Below are 27,754 nucleotides of genomic sequence, written 5' to 3'. Positions count from 1 at the left end.
AAAAACATGTTTAGGTTAATCCATCAGTTCCATATTTTAAGACCACATCAAATTAGGCCGGTCCTCCTGCCAAACCAGTAATGTATGCAGTGCCGGTCTAACTTCAGTCTCTGATGAAGTCTGGTTTACTTTTTGTTTGTTTGCATTTCATACTTGAAAGAAGTGGAAAATAGCTTCTGTTTGCTATTTGGCTTTGAAGAGGATTACAGAAATTACCAGAAGTTACACAACATTTTATGCTGATTTGTCCATTGACGTAAAGCTTTCAGACTTTTAGATGTTCTTGATTCTGTCTAAGTGGTGGCATAATACTGGAAATTATGTCCTTTTTACTTCCACTTTTCATGTACGGGTTACCAATGAGTGTTTTCCTACATACATTTCCAGGGATATAAAAAATCTTAGAATATGTAACTAAGAAATGTACTCATTTATTTATTATTATTGTAATTGTATCTAATGTGTTCATAATTATATATCCTCATGTTATTATTTACACTGACATTAAACATTAAAAGATAACATTATTATTAGAAGTCTCAAAAAGGCTGCATTTATTTGATCAAAAATACAGTAAAGTATTGTAATATTGTGAAATATTATTACAATTTAAAATGACTGTTTTCCATTTGAATGTATATTAAAAAGTAATTTATTCCAGTGATGGCAAAGCTGAATTTTCAGCATCACTACTCCAGTCTTCAGTGTCACATGATTCTTCAGAAATCATTATAATATGCTGATTTCCTGCTCAAGAAATATGTATTATTATTATCAATGTTGAAAACAGTTGTGCTATTTTTTTGGAAACCGTGATACATTAGTTTTTTTTATGATTGTTTGATGAAAAGAACAGCATTTATTTGAAAGGAAAAACTTTTGTAACAATGTAAGTCAATAAAAGTCAAGTGTTTATTTATTTCAAACAAAAAAGTCTTACTGGCCATTTTTGACTTGCGTTTAAACACAAATGTGAATGACATTTCAAAGCTTTGGGGAAGGGAAGATTATTAGTGAATAATAACTTAAATGTCTCTCTTTTCCTCACACAAAGCCATCATATGACTTCAGTAGACTTGAGAAATATTGCAAAAATCATATTGTCTTCTTTAATGGTGATCATTGTCATTTTTGGAGCTTGGCAGCAGTCATTATGAACTGTAAAAGAGCTGTATAAAGATTATTCAAAATGTCTTCACAATGAAATAAAACAACACCATACGGGTTTGAGACGGCACGGGGATGACAAAATAACGACCCAATTTGTCTCCTCTTTAATAATTCAGCAGCACTAAGGAACAGTCAGAACTGCTTTCACCTAGACATCTGCGTCCTTCTGGTGTCTTGATCACAAAAGCGCAAAGTCTCACAGTAAATGAGATCATTTGTTCTCCGTTGAACACAAAAGAATGGCCGCTACCGAACGTTTTTGTAATTTTGCTGTTGGCACGTTGGCTGTTGCTTTGGAGTTCAGCCGTTGCAACTCACAGATGGTTGGCCTTGATTAACGTTAGCCTTTTCTCATGCTATAACCTGTCATGATACTGACAACAATATGATAATGTATAGACAAAATCTGTCATAGGAGAGCGCTTGTAGCTGATTGGATGATGTCCAGGCCACATTTGTATATTTTCCAATGGGATTTTAACAAAATTATCTGAGAAAGTCTCTTTGTTTGAGCTTTATTCTCCAAATGTTCATGATTTTTAAAAGGCTTTTATTGCCATAATATTCCAAGTTTGTTGACCAACCCATCGAAGCTATTGTGTGAACGAATGGTAGATTGGCGGCAGATTGGCAGCAGAGAAATGCAATGTGAGAGTTATTTGTAAGCTATATTGCTAAAGTTTATGTAGCTCTGCTGAAAGTCAATGTAAACTGGTAGAAGATGCTCTCAGTGGAGTAGGGAGATATTTTTAGCCTGTGTTAGAACTATGGGAGGTGAGAGCAGGATGTTTAGAGTTTAAATCTAATTTAGAGCATCAGTCTAAAGGCTTTCACTGTGGCCTGGGTTTGACAAGATCCATTTAGACTGACAGCCAACATCTGGAAAAGTTTGCCAGGAAGCCTTTTTCCCCTTTACAGTCTGTTATGTAAACCCTTTTTATACATGAATAAACAATTGTGTAACTATATATACAAAAAACCCTCAAAGAAACACAAAGAAAACAAAGATATATTATTAAATATTTATTTTGCTGTTTATTTGTATGTTTTTTGCTCTGGCTCTCTCTCAGGTGGTGCTGCTCAGTGGTCACCTGGACAGCTGGGATGTGGGCCAGGGCGCTATGGATGATGGGGGCGGAGTCGCTATTTCCTGGGAGGCACTTTCTTTGATCAGAGACTTAGGTGAGACCTGTAAAGATGCTAACATTGGAATTTTTTTTTTTTTTTTTTAAAACACTCTCTCCGTCAAGTGACTAAATATTTAGAAAGTGCCAGTGCCAGTGACTTTGACATGCACATGCACATGAGAAAGGGTACATAACACACACAGTTTTTGCTTATTATGTTAATCTTGAGTACAAATAGAGTAGTATTGCATCCTTTCTATCTCCGAAGAGTCTTTAGTTTTATCATATTTATAAAAGACAGATACGCTGTACCGATTCTTTCCGAAAACAGCCGAATGCGTGGAAGCGTGCAGTGGGCGGAGCTAAAGAGTCACAAGCACACACACACACATGCAATTCATCATGGCATTATCCCTGGATAACTTTCGATTCACTACAATATATGCCCTTGCACCGATTGCCATAACGCTTGCCATAATTTGGGAAGCTGAACAAGGTTATCTTTCCCTCACAGAAACACACTTCTTTAGTGACATTGTTGATTTTGTGGTAACCAATGTTCCCTCTAATTTCTTTTCTCGCTGAGCAAAACTTTTCTCTATTGGGCGGACATTTGGGTCACCTGAGCAAAAATATTCTTTATACCAGACCTGTACAGCATACGCAAACACACACAAAAAGTAGTTTCATCATGCAGTTATAACTTTTAACATTTTAATCTTCAATTCATAACTTTTTGCGCTCTAGCGGTTAATAAACAGAACTGCATGCGTCTTGCAGAAGAACACTGCAGCCGGAGCTACTTCTCTCTGTTTATGTCTATGGCGAGTAACGCAGGGACTGTGCTCCTCCGCAGCGGTTCCTACCAGACCGTTCTGAAATAGTCCCAATATAAACACTTATTGTAAGTGTACCATAATGATTCAGGGTAAGACAAAAACACGATTTGGAAAATGGTTTCATGTTGTACATTCTCTTCATATAATTTTTGTAAATCTTGAACACAAAAAAAGTTACGGAGAGCAGCTTTAATGTGCCATTTCTATTTTATTTAACCCTTGATGTAACTTAGTGATATATTAAATCATTTCTTTTACAGCAGTTAATTCAGAAGTCACTAAATTAAGCACATTTTAATTTGACAATTTTTTTTTACAATGCTGTATTCTTTACCAAGAAATACTTACTTAAAAATCTCCACCAAAACAGTTAAATTCTTTATAATAATATAATATAAAATGAAAAAAATTAAGCAGTTACACTGAGATTGTATTCATTGGCGACAGGCAGCATTAAACCATCAAACTTATGTTTGTTTATTGCTTATGAATTTCCAAGATTTTCTATATCAGATTTTTTTTGTTTCTTTTTTACTTTTTAATGGCAAGGATCCCTAAACAATCCCCTTGTGAGATCAATTCTTTATTAGGCTTACAATAAAATATAATTATAACAGCCTGTAGTATAATATACAAACTAATTGAAGTATTTAAACTGATATATTATACATATATATAAAAAACTGAAGTAATTAAATAGATCTAATAGCTAAATATGTGGGGACATGTGAACTCTTATCTAAACATCCCTGAAACCCAAACCACACACACATCTTTTTAAACTGACGTGTGTTACTGAGGTGTTTTGAGTTTGCACGCTACACTTGTGGTGGGTAAATGTGACTGTAAATGTCTGTTTTGTTACCGTGCTGTGTCCATCATCTGTTATTTCCACTATTTAATCAAGCCACTCTTCTTTAAAACATGATGACGTCATGTCTTTAGGTTTCTTGTTGCCTCTCATACTGAGAATTGGACCGCAAACATGACTCACTGCTGCTCACACGCGACATAATTCTCTCAATGAAACCTGTAAACCACATTCACCTGTTCTAACACTATAGCGATACTAACTTTGAACAGAGCGTTTGAACAGAGCACTGCAATTTTTTCTCATTTAAACTGCGATCAAATGGATTTCTTCCCTCATTTCGTGTCTGCGTCTGCGCTGCGTGCATTCTTTCTGCGCGTTCGCGGCATCACAAGTGCGCGACCGCGCAAGCGCGCAGCTTAGAGGGAACATTGGTGGTAACCCGAACAAAGCTTGTTGATGGACGTGCTCTTGCTTTCGCTCTGGTTGATGTGCACACGCATGCGCTCATCCGGCAGACATGCCCATACAAGGAATTCCACCCTTTATGACATCATACAGGGCCATATTAAAAAAAACGTTCCGAAACGTATTCGAATCCTGAAGGAGTGTATTTGGCACAGAAATACTTGAGTCATACGTCCAACTAGAGCCCTGCACGGGCCTCAAATGTAGGCCCTAGCCCGGCCCTGGCCCGAGACGCTGAGGCCCTAGCCCGGCCTGTGTCTGACAGCTTATCAAAATTCTCGGGCCGAGTCAGACTGGAGCCCGTGTTTTTTTTTATTACATTTTTTTATCCTCCCTATACACTACTGTTGCAGTCATTAAAATAGTTGAGTTCCCTTTCAGTCGGTCACGTTCGACGTACGTCGGAACTGACCGACGAATTGGGATCTGTCTTCAGAGACCAGTCTACTTCGAGTGTATTAGAAACGAGCCAATTGTATTGGCATGCGGTCCATGCACCGCCCCGCACCGCGGGTATAAACACGGAAGTGGAGTACCGCATATTGCTTTTAACTTCGGAGCCGAACGGTTTGCTGTATCAAGCTGTTTCTGCGAAGAGTGTTTAAACGAGTCTCGAGGAGGATCGCTCTCTTACCTGGGTGCTGGTGTGACGGCGCGAGTCAGCGAGCGGCCGCTGCAACATACACTTGTTCCTGTGTTGGTTGGCTGGGCGTTTCCGTTCTTGAGTGCTCACACGCAGGCTTGCAATCGGACTGCTGTGAGCCGTGGTCATCTCCCTGAGCGCTTCAGCACTTCTAAAAGAGCATTTCCTTCTAAAAAGAGCAACACGGTTTGACCCTGCGTCTTTTTCAAGATGTCATTCAAACCGTGTGTTTCTGGATGCGGTTGTTTCCTGTCCTCATTTGACGGCCACAATCTCTCTCGCATATAAACATGTGAGATTGCGTTCGTGGGTGATCTGCGTTCTCCCAGGAGAACGTGGTCACGTCGGCGCGTTGTTCGGGCTTGAGCGTTCAGCGCGCCGTGTGCCGTCTGGCGCCGGCTGACAGCGGGGGTTGCCACGGCAACCCAGCGCGTCACTCGGTCCTCTGGTGCGCGGTCGAGACTGTGATACCTCAAACGGGGTTGAGTCCCATTGCTTATTCCCCGATCTAGTTCCTTTTCTGGTGCACCGGAAAAGGTCTACTTTGGCAAGTCTTGGTGGCCTGAGGATTATAGTGGGGCTTCCCCGCCGGGTACATTCCCCGTGGGCCCCCACTCCTCTATCGCATCACAAGCATGCTGAGACTTTTTTCGTGGGTGGTTCATGTTCCCTTATGAGAACATGACCACGTCGGCGCGTTGTTCACCGTGCCTCTTTCTTGGAGGCTTGAGTGTTCAGCGCGCCGTGTGCCGTCAAGTCGGACGGCCACGCTCATTGTCTCACATGCCTGCTGGTAGCTTACGGATGGGATTGCTGGTCCTTTTTTGAAAAAAGGGGGGACCTAGCGTTTCATTTGGGGCTCTGGCGGAGGACAGATGTCAATTGCTGCATCGGAGAGAGGGCTGTTATGCGCTGGAAATGATGATGCTGAGTTTCCCACTATAATAGTGTGCTCATGCTGAATCAGATTCAGAGTTGAAAGCCATGCTTTCTGGGGTGGCTGCCCGGATGTGCATTGGAAAAGCTTAGCAGTGTGGAACTATTTGGTGCCAAAATATGGAACGCCAAAAGGGCCATAATGTTTAAGTTTTTTCCCTCTCTCACTGCCCTCTGTCCTGCATGCACGAGGGTAGTCCCGACCCAGGGGGTATGCAGGAACTGCGTGTTGTGATGGACCTTGCCCTCCGGGTAACGGAAGTCACTGCACGCTCCCTGGGTCAGGCGATGTCCACACTAGTGGTCCAGAAAGCTGGGGCTAACCTGGCAGATATGCGTGAGCCCGACAAAGTTCGGTTCCTCAACGCCCCTGTCTGTCAGGCTGGCCTCTTCGGCGACGTCATCGAGAACTGTGCCCAGCAGTTCTTGGTGGCCCAGAAGCAGGTGGAGGTAAAAAATAATAATAAAAAAAAAAAAAAAAACTTCCTGCCATGACGACCAGCTGCTGCCTCCACCCAGTCGTCGTCCGCAGCACCTCCATCTGCTTGTCGCCGAGGGTGTCTCCCTGCGTCCGCCTCCGCCCCTGCTAAGCCAAGCAGCAGCCTCCACCGAGGCAGCAGGTGGCCGGGCGCAAGGGAGGCGCCCAACCCGTCCAGGGTCCCGCAAAGTCCGCTGGCAAGCACAAGGGCAAGCGGCCCTGAAACGGGCAGCCCAGCAAGAGGGGAACTGCTCAGGGAGTCGGTGTCCGCACCCCTCCCTCCCCCGGAGGAGGACCAGGGGGAGAATATATTTTTCGGTTTCGGTCCTGCCGCTGGCTCTCCGGAGTCCAGCGGTACCCACGTTCTCAGAGCAGTTTCCTTTGTCCCTGGGCCCAGAGAGGCTCAAGCCAGCTGTGTGCGACGCCCCCGGGCCTTGCCACTCCTGGCTTCCCCTCTCTTCTTCACCAGGGGGCGGTGTGAGGCTAGAGAACGCCCCCGGGCCTTCTCTCCCACACACTGCCCCACCCTGGAACGATCAGACCCACTCCGGGTCGCCTCCGGGCCGTCCGGGTTGGGTCTGAGTGTTCCACCTCACTGCCCCACCCCGGGTATGTCTGTGGTGCCATTGGTCCCGCTTGCACGGCTTCTGGGGGCCTGGCTAAGAGAGCCCCCAGACCGTCTCGCTGGCTCATCCGTACTATCAGACTCGGCTACGCGACTCAGTTCGCGTACCGGCCTCCCAAGCACAAGGGCATCCTCTTCACCTCCGTGCGGAGCAGTGATGCCCATGTCTTGCGGTCAGAGATCGATGTCCTACTGGCGAAGGACGCGGTCGAGCCGGTTCCTCCAGCCGATATGAAGTCGGGGTTCTACAGCCCCTACTTCATTGTACCCAAGAAAGGCGGTGGGTTACGGCCAATCTTGGACCTGCGTGTTCTGAAACGGGCCCTGCACAAGCTTCCGTTCAGAATGCTAACGCAGAAATGCATTTTCGAATGCATCCGTCCCCAAGATTGGTTTGCAGCGATCGACCTGAAGGACGCGTACTTTCATGTCTCTATTCTCCCTCGACACAGACCGTTCTTATGCTTTGCGTTCGAGGGGAAGGCATTTCAGTACAAAGTCTTGCCCTTCGGGCTGTCCCTGTCGCCCCGCGTCTTTACGAAAGTCGTGGAGGCAGCCATTGTTCCACTCCGAGAACGCGGCGTTCGCATTCTCAACTATCTCGACGTCTGGCTTATACTCGCCCAGTCTCGGGAGCAGTTGTGCGAACACAGGGACCTGGTGCTCCGTCACCTCAGCCTGTTGGGCCTTCGGGTCAACCGAGAGAAGAGCAAACTCTGTCCCACGCAGAGGATCTCTTATCTCGGCATGGAGCTGGATTCGGTCAATCGGACTGCGCGCCTCACAGAGGAACGAGTCCAGTTAGTGTTGAACTGCTTGAATACATTCAAGAGCAGGACGGTGGTCCCACTGAAATTCTTTCAGAGGCTCCTGGGGCATATGGCATCTGCAGCCGCGGTAACGCCGCTCGGATTGCTTCATATGAGACCGCTTCAGCGCTGGCTACACGACCGAGTCCCGAGGTGGGCGTGGCAGAGCGGCCAGTATCGGGTCCCAGTTACCCCGTACTGTCGCCAAACCTTCAACCCTTGGTCCGACCCCTCGTTCTTACGGGCCGGAGTGCCCTTAAGACAGGTGTCCAGGCATGTTGTGGTATTCACAGATGCCTCAGCCACGGGTTTGGGGGCCACGTACAATGGGCATGCAGTCTTGGGTCTGTGGACGGGGCCCCAACTGCATTGGCATATCAATTGCCTGGAGTTAATGGCAGTACGTCTTGCGCTAAGTCGCTTCAAGAAGCTGCTTCAGCACAAACACGTACTGGTCCGCACGGACAGCACTCCGGCCGTTGCGTACATCAACCGTCAGGGTGGTCTGCGCTCCCGTCGCATGCTCCAACTCGCCCGCCACCTCCTCCTGTGGAGTCAGAAGCATCTGAGGTCGCTTCGTGCCATTCACATCCCAGGTGTGCTGAACCAGACAGCCGACAAGCTCTCTCGTCAGTGTCCACTTCTGGGAGAGTGGCGACTCCACCCCCGGAGCGTCCAGCTGATATGGGACCTTTTCAGAGCCGCACAGGTAGACCTGTTTGCCACTCCGGACTCGTCCCATTGCCAGTGGTACTATTCCCTGAACGGGGGTACCCTCGGCACAGATGCACTGGCGCACAGCTGGCCCCGGGACCTACGCAAATATGCATTTCCCCCTGTGAGCCTTCTAGCACAGATTCTGTGCAAGGTCAGGGAGGACGAGGAGCAGGTCTTGCTAGTTGCGCCCTACTGGCCCAACCGGACCTGGTTCCCCGAACTTACACTCCTCGCGACAGCCCCACCCTGTCCTTCTTTCCCTTCTTTCTCAGGGAGGGGGCACTCTATGGCACCTGCGTCCAGACCTCTGGAAACTCCATGTCTGGTCCCTGGACGGGACGCGGAGGTTCTAGGTGGCCTGCCACAGGCAGTGGTAGACACCATCACTTCAGCTAGAGCCCCCTCTACGAGGCGCCTCTATGCCCTGAAGTGGAACCTGTTCGTTGAGTGGTGTTCTTCTCGCCAGAAGACCCCCGGAAGTGTTCGATTAATGTTTTGCTTTCTTTCCTACAAGATGGGTTGGAGCGAAGGCTGTCTCCCTCCACCCTGAAAGTGTACTTCGCAGCAATAGCGGCGTATCACAATGTAGTTGAAGGTAAATCCTTAGGGAAGCACGACTTAATCGTCAGGTTCCTCAGAGGTGCAAGGAGACTAAATCCTCCTTGTTCTATCTCGCTACCCTCTTGGGACTTAGCCCTGGTGCTCAGAGCACTTCAGGGCCCTCATTTTGAGCCTTTGCAGTCCGTTGAGTTAAAAATCCTGTCTATGAAGACGGTACTCCTGACTGCATTGGTCTCAATCAAGAGGGTGGGGGACCTGCATGCGCTTCGGTCAATGAATCGTGCCTAGAATTCGGGCCCGGTAACTCTCACGTCATCCTGAGACCCCGGCCCGGATACGTGCCCAAGGTTCCTACCACTCCCTTTCGGGACCAGGTGGTGAACCTGCAAGCGCTGCCCTCGGAGGAGGCAGACCCAGCCCTGGCTTTGTTATGTCCCGTCCGCGTTCTTCGCGCTTACGTTGACCGGACACAAAGCTTTAGGACCTCAGAGCAGCTCTTCGTCTGTTATGGAGGCAGCAGAAGGGAAAGGCTGTCTCCAAGCAGAGGTTAGCCCACTGGATAGTGGATGTTATCGTCTTTAGCGTACCAATCGCAAGACGTGCCTTGCCCGTTCGGGTTGCGAGCGCACTCCACAAGGAGTGTTGCCTCCTCCTGGGCACTGGCTCAAGGCGCCTCGCTGACAGACATCTGTAGAGCTGCGGGCTGGGCGACACCTAACACGTTCGCTAGATTCTATAGCCTCCGTGTGGAGCCAGTTTCTTCCCGTGTACTCGCCTCCAACGGCCGGTAGACGTGAAGTGCCCGTTCCTGTGTCGGCTTGCTACGCCACTCCCGCCTATGGCCGGATTCGTGCGTTTATCTTCTCCAGTTGTGTTCCACAGAAATGGTGAACCCTGTCGAGCTCCTCCGTCACCCCTTCGGTGTCAGACGTTGCGGCCGTCTGACGCCAGGCCTGCACCCGTATGCTTGTGTAACGTGTGTGTAGGCTGGGTTCCATATGTGTTGGTCCCCTCACGCCGACCCCATATGTGTATTTCCACGGTACCTGCTACCCTACTCGGCTAGCCCCGTGTCTTTCCCTTGACAGAGCCCCGCTCTGTCGTCTCTGGGTGTGTTCTTTCCCCCCTGGGACCAGGTTGGATCCACCCCAGAGACTGCCATATGTTGCACTACCCTGATAGGTTAGTCCTTATGAGTATTCCACCTCTCCTCCCTTGGAGGACGTGGCTCCGCAGCGTTCCATCTCCCTGAGACTGGCACGCTTCCCAGCGTTATCCAGTAGTCACGCAGAGTGGGTCTTGCAGGAACAGCATTGACTGACCTTCCCTGCCGGGAGCCCTGACTCCCACTCCAACATAGGAGTGGTCCAGTGTGCTCAGGCAGGGCGCTGGAAGGGCCAGCATCTCTGGTGTGTTGGTAGGGATCCCAATTCGTCGGTCAGTTCCGACGTACGTCGAACGTGACCGACTGAAAGGGAACGTCTCGGTTACGTATGTAACCCTCGTTCCCTGAAGGAGGGAACGGAGACGTACGTCCCGTCGCCAGGTGCTGTGCTTCCGCTGAAGGGCCGAGTCACTTATTCGGCTCCTCAGTTGGAAAAGCAATATGCGGTACTCCACTTCCGTGTTTATACCCGCGGTGCGGGGCGGTGCGTGGACCGCATGCCAATACAATTGGCTCATTTCTAATACACTCGAAGTAGACTGGTCTCTGAAGACAGATCCCAATTCGTCGGTCAGTTCCGACGTACGTCTCCGTTCCCTCCTTCAGGGAACGAGGGTTACATACGTAACCGAGACGTTTTGTTTTTAATGTCAAAGTAGTTATATTTTGTTTAGTTTCTTTATTTGTTCATTTAGAAAAATGTTTGAAGCATTTTTTTGTTTGTTAAATTCAAGTTTTTGTTTTTTATAGTGACGACCACGCGGCCAGCAGCAGACTTAGTGAGTTAACCACGTTTGATCAATTTAGCCTCTCAAATCAACACTTGACTTGTCTTGCCTATGATAAAATCCATAGATATAAAACACTTCATGCATCACAAGGTTAGTTTAGCCTACTATCACCACCACAGTAAAAAGGCATTTTTGAATCTAAACAAATAATAAAATAAAAAACATGCAGGTTGTCTTACTTTACACCTCTCTGCAAAATGAGTATAAATTCGATCTCCAATTCCCACGCTATATGCACATTTAACAGAGTTCACGTCAACGAAAGCAAAAGATATGAGCTGCATTCATCAGCTCATTTCAAGATCAAAGACCGCAATATGAGAAAGAGCGACCTAAGCACTGGTAAGAGCATTTAGTCTCATTAGTTTTAATGAAGATAATTGTGTTTTTGAGCATCTAAGACTTAGCCTATTTTCAGTTTTACTTGCATCAGTTTGCGTGTTGGCTTGCCTTAATTATTTGCAGCGATGGTGTTGCATAGCGCCGTCATATCTGACATCCAACATGTCATATATAGCCTATAGCAATTTGCCAGGAGTAAAATTAACATATGTGGTTTAAAAAACCAGATGCATTTACACTTGTCCGGTTTCGTCTGAAATGCGTCCCAGACCAGCTTATGAATTGGTTTGTTTGAGTGATTGGATATAAATACGTCTCGAAAGAATTTCGGAAGGCATTTACTCCTGGTCTTTTCACAATCGGATGGATATCTTGTCAGAGAAAACGAATGAAGGGACAAGTTGCAAAAAGGCCATAACTCTTGCAGCTGCGCTGAAGGAACGCTCGCTGATACTGCTGCTGCTGGTGCGGACTCTAAACACTGTGCGAGCCAGTCTTGACAGTCGCGATATCATGGTCTCATGTTGTTTCCACCAGTGCAGCACATCTCATTGTTTCTTTTAATTGATTAATGTCTAAAATATAAAAAAAAGGAGAAGCCTAAAAAGGGCCCGAAGCCCGGCCCGCGTTTGAGGTATGACGGGAAAATTGTCCCAGAAGCCCGGCCCTAGGGGCGTAAAAAAGTCGAGCTCGGGCAGAAATGCAGGGCTCTACATCCAACTCATTTTTTGACATTTTGGCCACGTTTAGCATGAGAGTCCAACTCTTTAACAGTGTAAATAAGTCAAGAAAAACATTTTTGGACGGGACTTGATTTTGTCCATTGGGAATTGATTGTATGGTTGTAGTTTGCCATTGCTGTGATGTAGGGGTGTAACGATTCATCTACTACATCGATGTATCGATTTATATTCCTATGATCCAACTACATCGATCTGTGCTCGGCAACTTGGCCTTCCGGATGACATATATCGATCTAACATCGTTTTAAAAGGTAATCAATTGATTGTATCGATAATAGGAAATAACGCATTGGATTTAAGCACGTCAGACTTTACATGGATGTTTTTTCTTAGCACTTTTAATGATAAAGGCGTTAAACGTTACTCGATTCAGTCTGCCTATCTGTGACATCATCGCCTCGCACCAGCAGCAGCGCTAAGAAAACAAAACATAGCATGGCGGATGGCAGAGGAGAAGCCAACGAGCGAGAAATTATCGAGCCACCAGGAGAAAGAGCTAACGTTACCTGTACTTTCAACCCTTGCTAAATGTTACCTGTGCATTCCTGGCAGAGCGAGTTTTTAGTACTGCTGGCGACATAGTGAACGTACAGAGAAGTGTTCCGCGGTCAGATCATGTTGATCAGTTGATATTTTTGGGAAAAAAATCTGTAGAGTCATTGAAGAGTAGTTGGTTACATTTTATCTTTTGTTAAATATTGTTTGTTTATTAAACTGAGAGTAGTAGCAGGTTCAGCCAGTTTATTCAACCTGAAGAAATGTTGGTTGCACTTTATTTTTGATATTAATATTGTATTTATATTATTTTAATGTTGAACACAACAGCAAAAGTAGCAGGTAAACCTACTAATAATTAAACCTGAAGAGAAGTTAGTTGCACTTTATTTTTTTGATATTAATATTGTAATATTTTTATGTTGGAAAACAAAAGCAGATGTAGCAGGTTAACCTACTTTTAAAATTTTGGTTGCACTTACTGTGCTTTTATTGAAAATGTATTGAATATTGAAAATGAGAGCAGAAAAGGTTAACTTCCTGTTAATTCATCCTAAACTGTTGGTTGCACTTTATTCAAATAAAATTTGAATGCATTTGCCATTAATTGTTGTTTACTTGTTTGTTTATATCCATAATTAATTTATACCTGATTCCCTTACAAGAAACAACAGGAATCTAGGAAACTTCACCTGCACTGACCAGTATCCAGATATTTATTTCAGTCACACAATTTTTGGCTAAAGAGTTACTGAATCGATTTCAAGTCACTGAATCGTTTCGGATCGTATCGTTCTAAATGAACCAATATCGTCCTTGAATCGTATCGACAACCTCAAATCGTGATACGAATCGAATCGTTGTTAAAACGAATCGTTACACCCCTACTGTGATGTCATGTGAGTGACAGGTTGTCCCGCCCTAAACACATCATCAGAGAAGAGATGAAGTCATTTTAATCAAAGATTATGACCGCACATGAATTAAAAAAATATTCATAAGTCATTTAAAATAAATACTGCAATATTCCATAAAAATAAAAAAAATCTAGAATTGTCAATTTTGATTTCATGGTAACTTTATAAGCCTTTTTCTTTTTTATTTAAAAGTACATTTTCTAAATAGCCAGCCTGGTCTCTTTGTTTATAAGTAGATATTGTGTCTACAGGGATACACACATATATGACAACATCTAAACATAAACATTATTACCAGTTTACAGCTACAGTATATGAAAATGGAGATTTTTACTAATCTTTATGACAAATATATCTGTATATATTTTTAGAATATTTTATTGATATAGTTTAGATCCCTTAACCTCTAACCCCATGCCTTTTCATAATCACTTTATAGAGTATAAAAAAAAATATATAAAATGTGACGGGACAGTGTACACTATATATTTTTTTATTTTTGTGTATTATAGTCATTTTTTGAGTCACAGCATATTTATTAAATGCCTTTTGTGTCCAATGGCAACTGAAATAAATATTACATGACGTAATGATTAAAGAATTACAGCAGTGCAACATAAAAACATTGCAACACAGTGAATTAATTCCATGAATTACATATTGAAATAAGATGAAATAAGGATTCTAAAAAATTTGTAAAAACTTAAAATTTAAAAGATTATGTCAATATGGCACATTTAAATATCGATATGCAAATGTATTTGTACATGTGGTAGAACCACACTTAATATAAAATACACATGAATACTCATTTAAAGCAAACTTATCCAGGTCTAAAAATATGTTATGCGTAGTGAATTAAATGCCTCTGTATAAAACCATGTATTTCTGCAGAAAATTTGCCACGAATTATCAATAAAAAATCCTTTGTTAGATGCATGTGTTTTAATGGATATCTAAAACACATTTTACTTCTTTACTTTTATCTTATTATTGTTTTAATTACTATTTAAAGTAATTGTTAATGTTTTGGTTTTGCAGGCATATGACGCAACTGTAGAAGTAGTGCAGCAGTGTATAGAGAATATTCCATTATAATGGAGATTATTAAAATTCCTGCTGAGTGTCAATATGTAATGCGGTGTGAGTCTCTTGGCCCCTCTCCTCTCTATTGTTTCTTTATTGCACTGGCAATACAGATGGTTGTGCTCATTTGTATTTAAGAGATTTCTCTTGGCAAGTGGCGTCCACAAACACTTGCAAAATAAAGCTATAATGGTGTACAATAACCACAGACAACTTGATTAATTTCAGTGCCGGTAGAGTAAGCATTTGAAATGTTCAACAACATTCAGTTCATCAAGTCCTTTGGCCTATTTTTAGTATGTAAGCTTTTATTTTTTCAACAGTGTGAGCTATTTACTCAGGATCTATAAAACTACTCGTATTAGCATGTTTTGGTATATTAGGACTTCTTGGCCACATCCTCTGATGTGCCAGTTGACTTAGACAGATGTATACCTTGGAGTTCAGGAGATGGATAGTTCTCCCATCTGGATCATCGAGAAAGCCCAACACAATTAAGCCCAAAATATCTCTCACAGATTCCGCTCTGCTGGAAGTACAGACGAGTTATCAAGTGCCCAGTATGCAACTGTCTGCCTGGCCAGGATCATCTAGCACTGTCTTCCTAGAATAGTCAGCATGCAGTCTCGGATGTGTGATCCTGACCTTACATATGCACTTTTATTTTTAAAATAAATGTAATATTCTCCTGTCCTTTTCTGCTAAAAATCAGATTGATGAAAGCCACTAACCTTGATCTCAGCGGTGAGGCAATATTACAGTGTCTGCATTATGAAAATGTATTCTGAAATATGACGTGGTTGGCTCATACTGTCGATTGCTTGGGTCCCCAGGGCTGCGTCCCAAAAGAACACTGAGGACGGTGCTGTGGTCCGCAGAGGAGCCAGGCGGGGTGGGAGCTGCTCAGTACTTCCAACAGCACAAAGTACACTTTCCTATCACACTAAAACTATTGCGTTCTATTGAGTGATTTAATACAAGGGTGTCAAATGGCCTGTGGAAGGATTTGAGGGACAAAACATGTCCTATACACAAAAGCCCTCTTTATGGTAAAATAAATAAATAAATCATTAAAATAAAAATGTATTGCTTTTATTTTTAAATAATTTATTTTCTTTCCACTTAGAAAATACATATAATTTAACCTCAGTGTGAGATCACAATGAAAAACTCTCAAACAAAGTGTTTAAAAATGCAACAAATCCAAAAATATACATTTAAAGGTGCACTATGTAACTTTTCTGTCTGCTAGATGGCGCCTATTCAAAACAAAGGCGTAGTTTGATGACGCCAAGTTTGAGCGCAGAATCTTGGGACATGTGGTCTTCACCTCACAGCTGGTGGAAAAGAATCGGGATAGGACTCATGTTCATGGATGCGATTATTAACGTTATTGTAGTATAAAGCAGAGCGGGGCCGAGTGTTGTGGGAGCTGAGCAATGCCGCTGGATTGTTAATAAGATGAACGCAACACACGCCTCGCGAGCAGCAGGACTTTTATTATGCCACAGTCATCGGCGCCATTTCCACTTTTCCGGTCATGAGTATGAGGTAACACAGCTCATCATATTAGATACATTTGAGTGTGTTGAAAATGAAGTTATGATGTTACTCTGTTAGTTTACTCAGCGGCAGCTATGACACTTGTTACACACTGCAGTAAGAGTAAAGCGTTTCTGCAAAATAAACCGAGGGTAACACAGATATGACAAATTGACAGGAGACTCCCTTACACTCCCTCATAGTGTAAGTACTCAACTGAACAAAACACTGCCCTAGTGGTTTTTGGATATTTTACTGAAAAATGTTACATAGTGCACCTTTAAATTGAAAGACAGAGAACTGTAATATAACAAACAATACAAAAAGTAACTCTTGAATTATATTTTCTATAAAAAAGGCCCATCACAGTTGTGTCCTCACTTTGCATCAGCTCTGAGGACCACTTTCCTATTTTCTGCTCATTGTGGATCTCACAGTAAGACACATGATGGTCCCTTAAAGTAACATTTTTTAAAATATTTTATACAAACAATGTTGAAGTCTCTGCGGTCACAGCTTTAACATGTCAACTCCATCATCCCGGTGTAATAGTTTCTGTAAATAATTGTGGGATAAATCGTGCCATTTTTGATTAGTTTATTAAGGCAGCTACAACTGAGGGAAAAAAAATCAACATTGCTCCGCTGTACAACATGCATTTAAGGTGAAGAAAAATATAAAACTCTTGATAAGTGCTAACAAAGCTCTTAATATAGTGATATTATATATTTTTTGCATTTGGGGAATTATTTTAATGCTGTTTGATAATTTTATTTACATATATATTTGGCCTGGTTTAGGGTATACTAGAATTAAAGAATTTATGAACAGTTTTGTTTCCACCGCGGGAACTTTCCCCAGGAACTAGGGATTTTGGGGTGGTACTCTGTGTGTTTCGACCACAGGAACGAGGGTCTAAATAAAGTTCCCTCAAGCCCTGCTTGCGAGGTAGTACTTTTTCAAAGTTCAGGAACTTTTGGGGGTGGGACTTGGGCGCTGAACATGCTGATTGGTTGAGTTTGTGCAGGATTTTATTTCAACTTAAAAGTCAGTTGCGTGCACTAAGAGTTGTTTGCTATTTGAATCAACAATGGAGTTTAAAAAATACGACCGTTGGACCAACGGCAAGGTTCAGGCTTTATGAAGTTTTTTTGTAGAGGACAAAATCCAGTGTGCTCTGCTCTGAAAAGTCCTACGTCACTGGACTAATCTTCACGGTACTTTAGACCGCAATGGAAATGCAGAAAGCAGCAGGTCTGGGGGAAAAAGAGTTCCTGGGAAAAAAGTTCCTGGGACAAATTGTTCTGGATAATTTAGATGGAAACGGGACACACTTATATACGTAAGATAGGTTAGGGTCATGTAAGGGTCACTGGTGAGTCATAAATTCCGGAAGGACTCTTCACATCTGGGATGCTGTTGAACTCTCCTGGAAACTATTCTTTTGGCATGGTCACATGCCTCTAAAAATAATAAACAACCCTTGCAAGCACAATTAGATTAAACATATGCAATATCTTTTCCCTTCAAGGCTGAGTTTTGTCAGGACTTCACTGGAACATGAAAACTACATCCACACAGAGCACTGATACAAACTTCTACACATGATTCAATGTCATGGTTCAAAATTTAGTGACCAATGGTGCTATAAATCCTATAAAGAATTACACATGCTAAGTCACTACACGTGCTAAAGACAGTTGTCTTTACATGTCTTATACAGCTATCATTAGAATAACGTTCAAATTTGAGTCAAAAAACAATTCTCTTCCTAAAATATGTTAATTTGGTTGTATGACCAAACTAATTAAGTACAAAACAAGTACATATTTATTCTCTGGAAGCCGGACTAAATGAGTTAACACTTACTGCATTCCTGACATGGGTCAGACCCTCAGTCGCCTCTCGGCAGAGGTGTCAAAAGTATTCACATTCATTACTCAGGTAGAAGTATAGATACTAGGGTTTAAAAAGACTTCTGTAGAAGTTGAAGTATCAACTCAAGCTTTTTACTCAAGTTAAAGTGTAAAAGTTTCAAAACTACTTAAAGTATAAAAGTAAAAGTAATGGAAGGAAAAAAATGCCTTTAAGGACAAAAGCTTAGGCCACACCACAGGTGCCTATAGTGCACTACCCCACCACCTCAAAAAAAAAATTCTAAAGGCCATAATGACTATAATGTTATATTAAAATGTTAATGTTGAAAAATTTGGGATGCACTAGACTACCTGTTTCAGCCGCATATATGCCCATTGAAAATGAACGCATTTTAGTACAATGCAAATACATTAAAGAATCATATATGTGTACTACTGAGCATTAACATGTGTTTCATGGAGCAGAAGATATGATGACAAGTTGCCTATAAGTAATGTTATGGTGCAAAAAGTCAAACTTCAGAGGCATGTTATCAATAATCTTTATTGGAATGCAAATGTACATCCAAGCTTAGCTGCAGGAATCTCTGAGGGCAACAGACAAGAAAATTGGTGTACCCACTCGGGATGGTATATGTTTATACTTCTCATCCAACCACAATCAAATTCACTCTATACGGATGGCACGATTTATCTGGAGTAACGAGGCTATTTTTAAAATGTATGGAGTAGAAAGTAGATAATTGTGTGAAAATGTATAAGGAGTAGAAGTAAAAAGTATAGATACCCAAAATTTCTACTTAAGTAAGGTAATGAAGTATTTGGATAGTTCACCCAAAAATAAAAACTCTGACATCTTTAACTCACCCTCAGGTTGTTCTAAACCTGTATGAGTTTCTTTCTTCTGAACACAAGAGAAGATATTTTAAAGAATGTCTGTAACCAAATAGTTAACGGTAGCCACTGACTTCTCTATAGAAAAAAATACTATGGAAGTCCGTGTTGTCCATCAACAGTTTGGTTACAGACATTCTTTAAAATGTTTTCTTTTGTGTTCAGCAGAAGAAAGAAATCTCATACTGGTTTAGAACAAACTGAGGGTGAGTAAATGATGAAAAAATGTCACCCAAAAATGACATTTTAATTTAACTAATCCCATTAATATTTAATTAGTTGTGCAGTTTATTTTCCCTTTTTTATGCCTAAGTTTGTGATAATTTTGGTTTCAGATGGATTATTGTTAGTTAGTTGATATTATAGTTATCAAGAGCTGTTAATTTTTCTTGTCATTGTAGTTGTTGGAAAAATATTCACTAGTTACCAACTTAATATATTTGTCAGTGAAGTGATGCTTATTAATATATTCAAAAAGACATTCAAAATGCAATTCATATATATTTTCTGACATTTAAGTACAAATGTCAGGGTGACACAACTGTCCTGATAACATAATGAAGAAATAAAGCATCTTTAAAGGAATGAAATTATTCATTAGAAAACCTTAAGTAGTTCAAATAAGCATAATTTCTTATTATTATTTATAGTAAAACTGCTTATTAATATTAAAAACGTTCAAACAACATGTAGAAACATGCAGAAAAAAATAACAAAACAGGAAATAATATCATAAAGAGAACCTCTGTGGTTCCTCATGTCTTTTAAAATATCAAATCATTTGACCTTTTTTATGATAGGGTGAGGTAAGTTCAGGCTGTAAAATGCCATGTGATGCAAATCAAAAAAAAAAACTCACATGCATTATTATGTTATTACTTTATACTTAAAGGTTACATTTTTAGTTTTAATTCAAATGAAGCTTTTCTCTCAACTTTCAAAACCATGTGAAACCAACATGAATACAAAGAATACAAGTTACTTTCTAAGATTTTTTTGGTAACACTTTTATAAGTAATTAGTTAATAAACAAATAATTTACAAAACATGACTATATATTCATAAATGATTAATAATTGGTATGCTAACAATTTATAAATGTTTTATTAAACCCTTGAGCGGTCTTCGGTCATTTCTGACCCGAGAATTTTACGTTTTGAATTGTTAAAAATCACAGCTTCATCGGAATGGTACGAAACTTGGTGACTTTTATGACACTTGGAATGTGAACGCAAAAAAATATTGAGGGCATGATTCAAACAGGCTAAATAGTTGTAAAAAAATTAGTCACATTCGTGGTCTTCGGTCAAAAATGGCCGACCATAGGAAATGAATGGGAAATTGACAAAAATATGAAAATACTGAGGATTTTTGTGTGCACATTCTACAAAGCGGCCACAATAGTGAAAAAAGTACACAGCAGTGAAGAGATGACACTATAAAACATCAAGAATGTGATATAGTCATATCCACACACACACACACACACACACACACACACATGAACCACTGTGTCTGTAACAGAGCAAAGTTTTGGGAATATGTGAAATCTATTCAATAATTCAGTCATAATTCAGAAAAAGCTCACAGCAGTGAAGGGGTGACACTCTACAACCTCAAGACTGTGAAATAAACACACCCATTCCAAAACACACACACAGACACCTATGAACCACTGTGTCTGTAACACAGAGCAAAGCTTTGAGAGTATGTGAAATCAATTTAATAATTCAGTAATAATGCAGAAAAAAGCTCACCGCCGTGATGTGGTGTCACAGGGTGATTGAATGAATACATTTTTTAAAAATTAAATTCTGAATTCAAAAATTGTATTACTGTTAATCAAAAAATGGGTAACAAAATACTACCTTGCGTTCTCTTTCTAACACAATGTTCAGGTTTGACTGTAATCATAATGCATAAACTAACACTTCAAATCACTATCTAACAACAACAAAAAAATCTAAAACTTTACAAAAAAGTAGTCTTTGAGATAGTTTAAATATATTTTTAAATCTTCCACCTATTAAAAATATGTAATTATGTCTAAAAACAACTAGGCAATGCTAAGACCACCAGTGTGACTCCCAAGTATAGACCACACAAGGGTTAATTCAGTTATGAGTAGTTTATAAATTATTAGTTAATGATAAAATAATAATTTACAAAACATGACTATATTTTTGTATAACGTATTAATAAGTGGTATGCTAACGATTTACAAATGTACTGTACGTTATCTTAAAAAAAAATTAAATCATGAAATAAATCAAAACAGATCAATAGTAGATGTTTGATGAGTTATTAGTTGATACATTGCTTATCACTCATAAATCATTTAAGTGTTTATGTCAAAATGGTTTAAGTATCATCTCAATTAACAATGGTTAATCTTGAACAAATGTACAAATACAAATCAGTATATAATTTATTGATTTATCTTTAGGTTGTAAGCAGGGGATACACATTTATAAATGATTTACTATCAGGGGATTGCAGTGAGTTATGATAAATCATTGGGTTATGTGTGGGATCTAGTGATAATGTGAACCAGTTTCACCTTCAACTGAAGCTCACATCAGGTGCACAGTGTTTAAAGACTCCATGTGTGTCAGAGAAGACAGCAGTCTATACCCTCACCAGTCATCACTTACACAACAGTGTTCAACACCTGTTATAGATGTTGTAAACATAAGAATAAATCATTTATGAAGCTTTCTTTATCCCCTAATCTAAAGTGTGAACAATTCATCACTTGTGTTACATATCATTTGTAGATCTTTCTTACATTGCGTGTACATGTATACAAGTCATTTACAACACTTTATGCATCCCCTAATCTAAAGTGTAAACTATTCATCACTTAGATATACGGTATAGCATACCACTTATTAATAATTTATGAAAGTATTAACTAATAATTTATAAATGACTTATAACTGAATTAACAAAACATTCATACAATGTTAGCAAATCACTTGTATATCATTTATGAATGTATAGTCAAGTTTTGTAAATGATTAGTTCATTATTAACTAATAACTTATAAGTGACTTATAACTGAACGTTATTATAAAGGGTTACCAATTTTTTTATTTTATTTTTATTTATTGTGGCCACTCTTATGTCATTCACTCTTGTACTGTACAGTATATGCAATCTCTGGTGAATGTAATTAGTAAATCCCATATATATTTACCCCAATATTAGTTATTAAAGCATCAGGAAGATGATTCTGAAGTCCAATCCTGCTTGTAACCGTCAAAGAGTTTGACACCCTTGTTCTAGAATGTGATACAGAACCATCTATGGCATGGTTTATGTATTTTGAAAAATGTTGTAAATGTTGCTAAACAGTACTGGTCAGAATTATTGGCACCCCTGGTAAATATGAACAACGAAGCATGTGAAAATAAATCTGCATTGTTAATCCTTTTGACCTTTTATTCCAAAAATTTGCAAAATGAAGTAAAACCCGTTGAGAATCTCATCATTGGCCACAATTAATGGCATCCTTTTATTCAATACGTTTTGCAACTTCCTTTTGCCAAGGTGACAGCTTTGAGTCTTCTCCTATAATGCCTGATTTTGGAGTATACCTGACAAGAGATCAGAAACCATTCCTCCATACAGAATCTCTCCAGATCCTTCTGATTCCCAGCTCCATGTTGATAAACTCTCCTCTTAAGTTTTCTTTAGGATTCAGGTCAGGGGGTTGGAATGTCCATGGAAGAACCTTAATGTGCTCAAGTGACCCGTTTTTGTGTTGATTTTGATGTTCGTTTTGGATCGTTGTCCTGATGTAAGATCCAGCCATGGCCATTATAAGATTTCTAGCAGAGGTGGTCAAGTGTTGAATTTTCATCTGTTGGTGTTTCATAGAATCCATGATGCCATGTATCTGAAGATGATGTCCAGGACCTCCAGGACAAAAATAGGCCCACAACATTAAAGATCCAGCGGTATATTTAACCATGGGCATGGGGTACTTTTTATCCCAGTGTGTACCAAACCCTCATGGATTTGCTGCCAAAAAGCTCTTTTTTTTTTGTTTAATCTGACCATAAAACCAAGTCCTGTTTGAAGTTCAATTAGTTTTGGACATTTGAATATGCTGGAGTTTGTTTTTAGATGAGAGCAGAGGATTTTTTTGTGGTGATGTAGGTGCTGTTTGATCTTTTTCTCAGGCTTTCTGACCCCAAGACTCAACTAATCTCTGCAATTCTCCATCTGTGATCCTTGGAGAGTTTCTGACCACACACACGTCCTCTTCCTTGAAGATTCACAATATCTCCTATTGACTGGAACTTCTTAATTATTGCCCTGATGGTGGAAATAGGAATTTTCAATGCTTTCGCTATTTTCCTACATCCCCTTTCTCTTTTGTGAAGCTCAACAATATTTTGCTGCGCATCAGAACTATATTCTTGTTTTACCTATTGAGATAGATGATTAAGGGCCTTTGTGTTTACTCATATTTATTCTCTTGTGAAACAGTTAGTCATGGCTGATCAATTTTATGTTAGTCACCCTGCGGTGTGCTAAAAAAAATTTACTTTTGAAGGGGAATATACTTCCCCTAATAATATACTTTTACTCATAAGAGTTTGTAGGGTATCAGTATTTGTGGCCAACGTGTATTAAAGAAAACGTCCGGTTACCTATGTAACCCTCGTTCCCTGAGGAGGGAACGGAGACGTACGTTAGTGACTAACGAATGGGGGTTTCGCTTAGAAGCCAATCATCTTCATCGTATTCAACAGCGCCCAATGGCAGTGCCAATGCCATGGGCATGCGGAATTTGCATGCGTAACTCCGCCCCACCTCGTGGGTATATAAGGAAGTACGCTGCGAACATCGCATTATGTTACTGCTGCAGGAGCCAAGACTGAACTCCTCGCGTTCCAGGCAGCACAGCTGACGTGGCTAAGGAAACGTACGTCTCCGTTCCCTCCTCAGGGAACGAGGGTTACATACGTAACCGGACGTTCCCTTTCGTTCAGTCACTACGACGTACGTTAGTGACTAACGAATGGGGGAACCTGTAGAACAGCGCCACTCAGCTGTCATCCAGTGCCCTGCGTAAGTGTGAGATCCCGCCACTTAAGGCCCTAGGACTCCCACTTATCACAGGATTACCAAGGTACACTGGGAAGCATATCCCAGTGAGGGAATGCCAAGATGCCTACCGTAGGGAGGACTTAGAGAATACACATATGACCCGCTGAGGGTTGCATATGGAAGGTCTCTAGGGTACCAGCCGAAGGTGGATTTTTAACCCTAGGGGTGGCAGGGACTTGCCAAGGGAAAGACACCTGCTCACTGAGGAGGCTTACGGTGGGAATACTCGTGTGGGGGTCGCCAGAGGGGAACCATGCACACGGAGCACCTGGCCGGACATGAGGGTCTGGGCTCGAAAGGGCAGACTGAACTGATGTCGGCGTCGACAGTGCTGGAGGAGCTCAGGGCTCTCGGGGAGCTCACCTGAGGAAAATATCGCACGTATCCAGTCATGGGAGTGGAATGGCGAGCAAGCGAAGACACCTGAGCGTGGTCCATTACCGGCCCCTCGGGGGGGCGAGTACAAAGTCGGACACTGGCTCCACTCGGAGATTGTAGAATCTGGCGAATGTGTTGGGTGTCGCCCAGCCTGCAGCTCTGCAGATGTCTGTTAGCGAGGCGCCATGCGCTAGAGCCCAAGAGGAGGCCACACTCCGGGTGGAGTGTGCCCTCACACCAAGGGGACATGGTCGACCTTGCTGCTGGTAAGCCAAAACAATGGTGTCCACCACCCAGTGAGACAACCTCTGCTTTGAGAGAGCACTTCCCTTCCGCTCTCCACCATAACAGACAAAGAGCTGGTCTGAGGTCCTGAAACACTGCGTCATGTCTACGTAGGCGCGGAGAGCGCGTACTGGACAGAGCAATGCCAAGGCTGGGTCTGCCTCCTCCAAAGGCAGCGCTTGCAGGTTCACCACCTGATCTCGGAACGGAGTGGTAGGAACCTTGGGCACATATCCGGGCCGGGGTCTCAGGATCACGTGAGAGTTAGCCGGCCCGAACTCAAGGCACGCTTCGTCAACCGAAAATGCTTGCAGGTCCCCGACCCTCTTAAGCGAGGCCAATGCGGTCAGCAGAGCCGTCTTCATAGACAAGAACTTAATCTCGGCCGACCGCAAAGGCTCAAAGGGAGGCCTCTGCAGAGCACTTAAGACTACTGAGAGGTCCCAAGAGGGAACGAGAGGAGAGCGAGGAGGATTCAGTCTCCTCGCTCCCCTCAGGAACCTGATGACCAGGTCGTGCTGACTTACCTTTTTGTCTCCCAGGAGATCGTGGTAGGCAGATATTGCGGCCACGTACACTTTCAGGGTGGAGGGAGACAGCCTTCGCTCCACCCCCTCCTGGAGAAACGATAGCACGGACCCGATCGGGCATTTCCAGGGGTCTTCTTGGCGGGAAGAGCACCATGTGACGAAGAGGTTCCACTTCAACGCGTAGAGACGTCGTGTAGACTCAGCTCTAGCGGAAGTGATGGTAGCGACCACCGCAGGTGGAAGGCTACTCAAACCTGCCGTGTCCCGTCCAGAAGCCACACGTGGAGCTTCCAGAACGCTGGACGCGGGTGCCAAAAGGTGCCCCGTCTCTGAGTCAGAAGGTCTGGTCTCAGAGGGATAGGCCAGGGAGGGGCTGTCGCAAGGAGTAAGAGTTCTGGGAACCAGGTCTGGCCGTGCCAAAGCGGGGCGACCAAGACGACCTGCTCCTTGTCCTCCCTGATCTTGCACAGTACCCGTGCAAGAAGGCTCACTGGGGGAAACGCATACTTGCGTAGCCCGGACGGCCAGCTGTGCGCCAGTGCATCCGTGCCGAGGGTGCCCTCGGTCAGGGAATAATACAGGGAGCAATGGGAAGAGTCCTGGGAGGCAAACAGATCTACCTGTGCGTCGCCGAACCGTTCCCATATCAGCTGGATCGTCTGGGGGTGGAGTCTCCACTCTCCGGGGAGAGGCTGAAACCGTGACAGCTCGTCGGCTGCACAGTTCAGGTCTCCAGGGATGTGGACAGCACGAAGGGACCTCAGGCGCTTCTGACTCCACAAAACGAGATGGCGGGCGAGTTGAGACATACGGTGGGAGCGTAGACCGCCCTGGTGGTTGATGTACGCTACTACGGCCGTGTTGTCTGTCCTGACTAGCACATGTTGACCCTTCAGCAACGCTCGGAAGCGGTGCAGGGCGAACCGTACAGCCAGTAACTCGAGGCAATTGACATGCAGAAGGCGCTGGGGTCCTGTCCAGGAGCCCGCGGCTGCTTGTCCATTGCACATGGCACCCCAGCCCGTGGATGATGCATCTGTTGTCACAACAACATGCCTGGAAGCTCGTTCTAAGGACACTCCGGTCCGTAGAAACTTGAGGTTCGACCACGGGGTGAGTGTCTGTAAGCAGGCCCGAGTCACTAGTACCCGGAGCGTGCCAGACCGCCATGCCCATCTCGGGACTCGATCGCGTAGCCAGTGCTGAAGCGGTCTCATATGAAGCAATCCGAGCGGCGTTACCGCGGCTGCAGATGCCATATGCCCCAGGAGCCTCTGAAAATGTTTCAGTGGAACCGCACTCTGGCCCTCGACTTGTCGAAGGGCAGTCAGCAGAGACTGCGCGCGCTCGCTCGAAAGCTGCGCGCACATGGCGACCGAGTCGATATCCATACCGAGAAAAGAGATCCTCTGCGCGGGGCAAAGTTTGCTCTTCTCCCAGTTGACCCGAAGGCCCAGACGGGCTAGGTGATGGAGCACCAGATCTCTGTGTCCGCAAACCTGCTCTCGAGAGGGACCCAGTATGAGCCAGTCGTCGAGGTAGTTCAGGATGCGGACCCCGTGCTGCCGAAGGGGCGCAAGGGCTGCCTCGGCAATCTTCGTAAAGACGCGAGGGGACAGAGATAGCCCGAATGGTAGAACTGCGTACTGATATGCCCGCCCCTCGAAAGCAAACCGTAGGAACGGTCTGTGTCGAGGCAAAATGGAGACATGGAAGTAGGCGTCCTTCAGGTCGATCGCTGCAAACCAATCGTGTGGACGAACGCATTCGAAAAGGCGTTTCGCTGTCAACATCTTGAACGGAAACCGGTGAAGGTAACGGTTCAGGATGCGCAGGTCCAGGATTGGCCGTAGCCCACCGGTCTTTTTGGGTACAATGAAGTACGGGCTGTAAAACCCGCAATTCATCTCGGCTGGAGGGACAGGTTCGATCGCACCCTTCGCCAGTAGGGTGGCAATCTCCGCTCGCATGACGGGGGCGTTGGCCCCGATCATGGTGGAACGGACTCCCTGGAAGCAGGGAGGAACCCGTGCGAACTGAATCGCATAGCCGCGCCTGACGGTCCGCTCGACCCAGCGGGACAGCCCTGGAAGCTGAAGCCAGACATCCAGAAACTGCACCAGCGGGGTCATACGGTGTACAGACGTACCCGGTGTGGGCTTGCAGCGATGCAGCGTCACCGGCCCGGACATGGGAGGCTGTGGGGCGTCCCGGTGCGGGGGCACGGTTGACAGCTGCGTCCTGACAGAGGAGACCAGGGAAGGACCAGCGTTCCACTGGGGTCTGCTCTGCCAGGAGGCTGGCGACAGAGTGGGATGCGAGTGGCGGGACCCGTGGGTGGCGCGCACCGTCATCACCGGACTCTGTGGGCTCAGGGATGGGAGTGTTAATTCTTTCTTTGACC

At 43.5% G+C, this 27,754-nt stretch overlaps 1 protein-coding gene across 1 annotated transcript in view; it reads left to right on the top strand.

Moving 5' to 3' along the window:
• The window catches only part of LOC307138817 (carboxypeptidase Q-like), an 89,069-nt gene that overhangs the window by 42,874 nt on the left and 18,441 nt on the right, over positions 1-27,754 (top strand). The window contains exons 5-6 of the mRNA XM_079837425.1: positions 2,241-2,352; positions 15,557-15,648. Of these exons, the coding sequence (XP_079693551.1) occupies positions 2,241-2,352; positions 15,557-15,648 (204 nt within the window). The remainder of the gene's footprint in view (positions 1-2,240; positions 2,353-15,556; positions 15,649-27,754) is intronic.

The sequence above is a fragment of the Gobio gobio genome (genome assembly GCF_949357685.1).
Source record: "Gobio gobio genome assembly, chromosome: 15".
NCBI classification, from domain to species: Eukaryota; Metazoa; Chordata; class Actinopteri; order Cypriniformes; family Gobionidae; genus Gobio; species Gobio gobio.
This window is presented reverse-complemented; position numbering and strand designations above follow the sequence as displayed.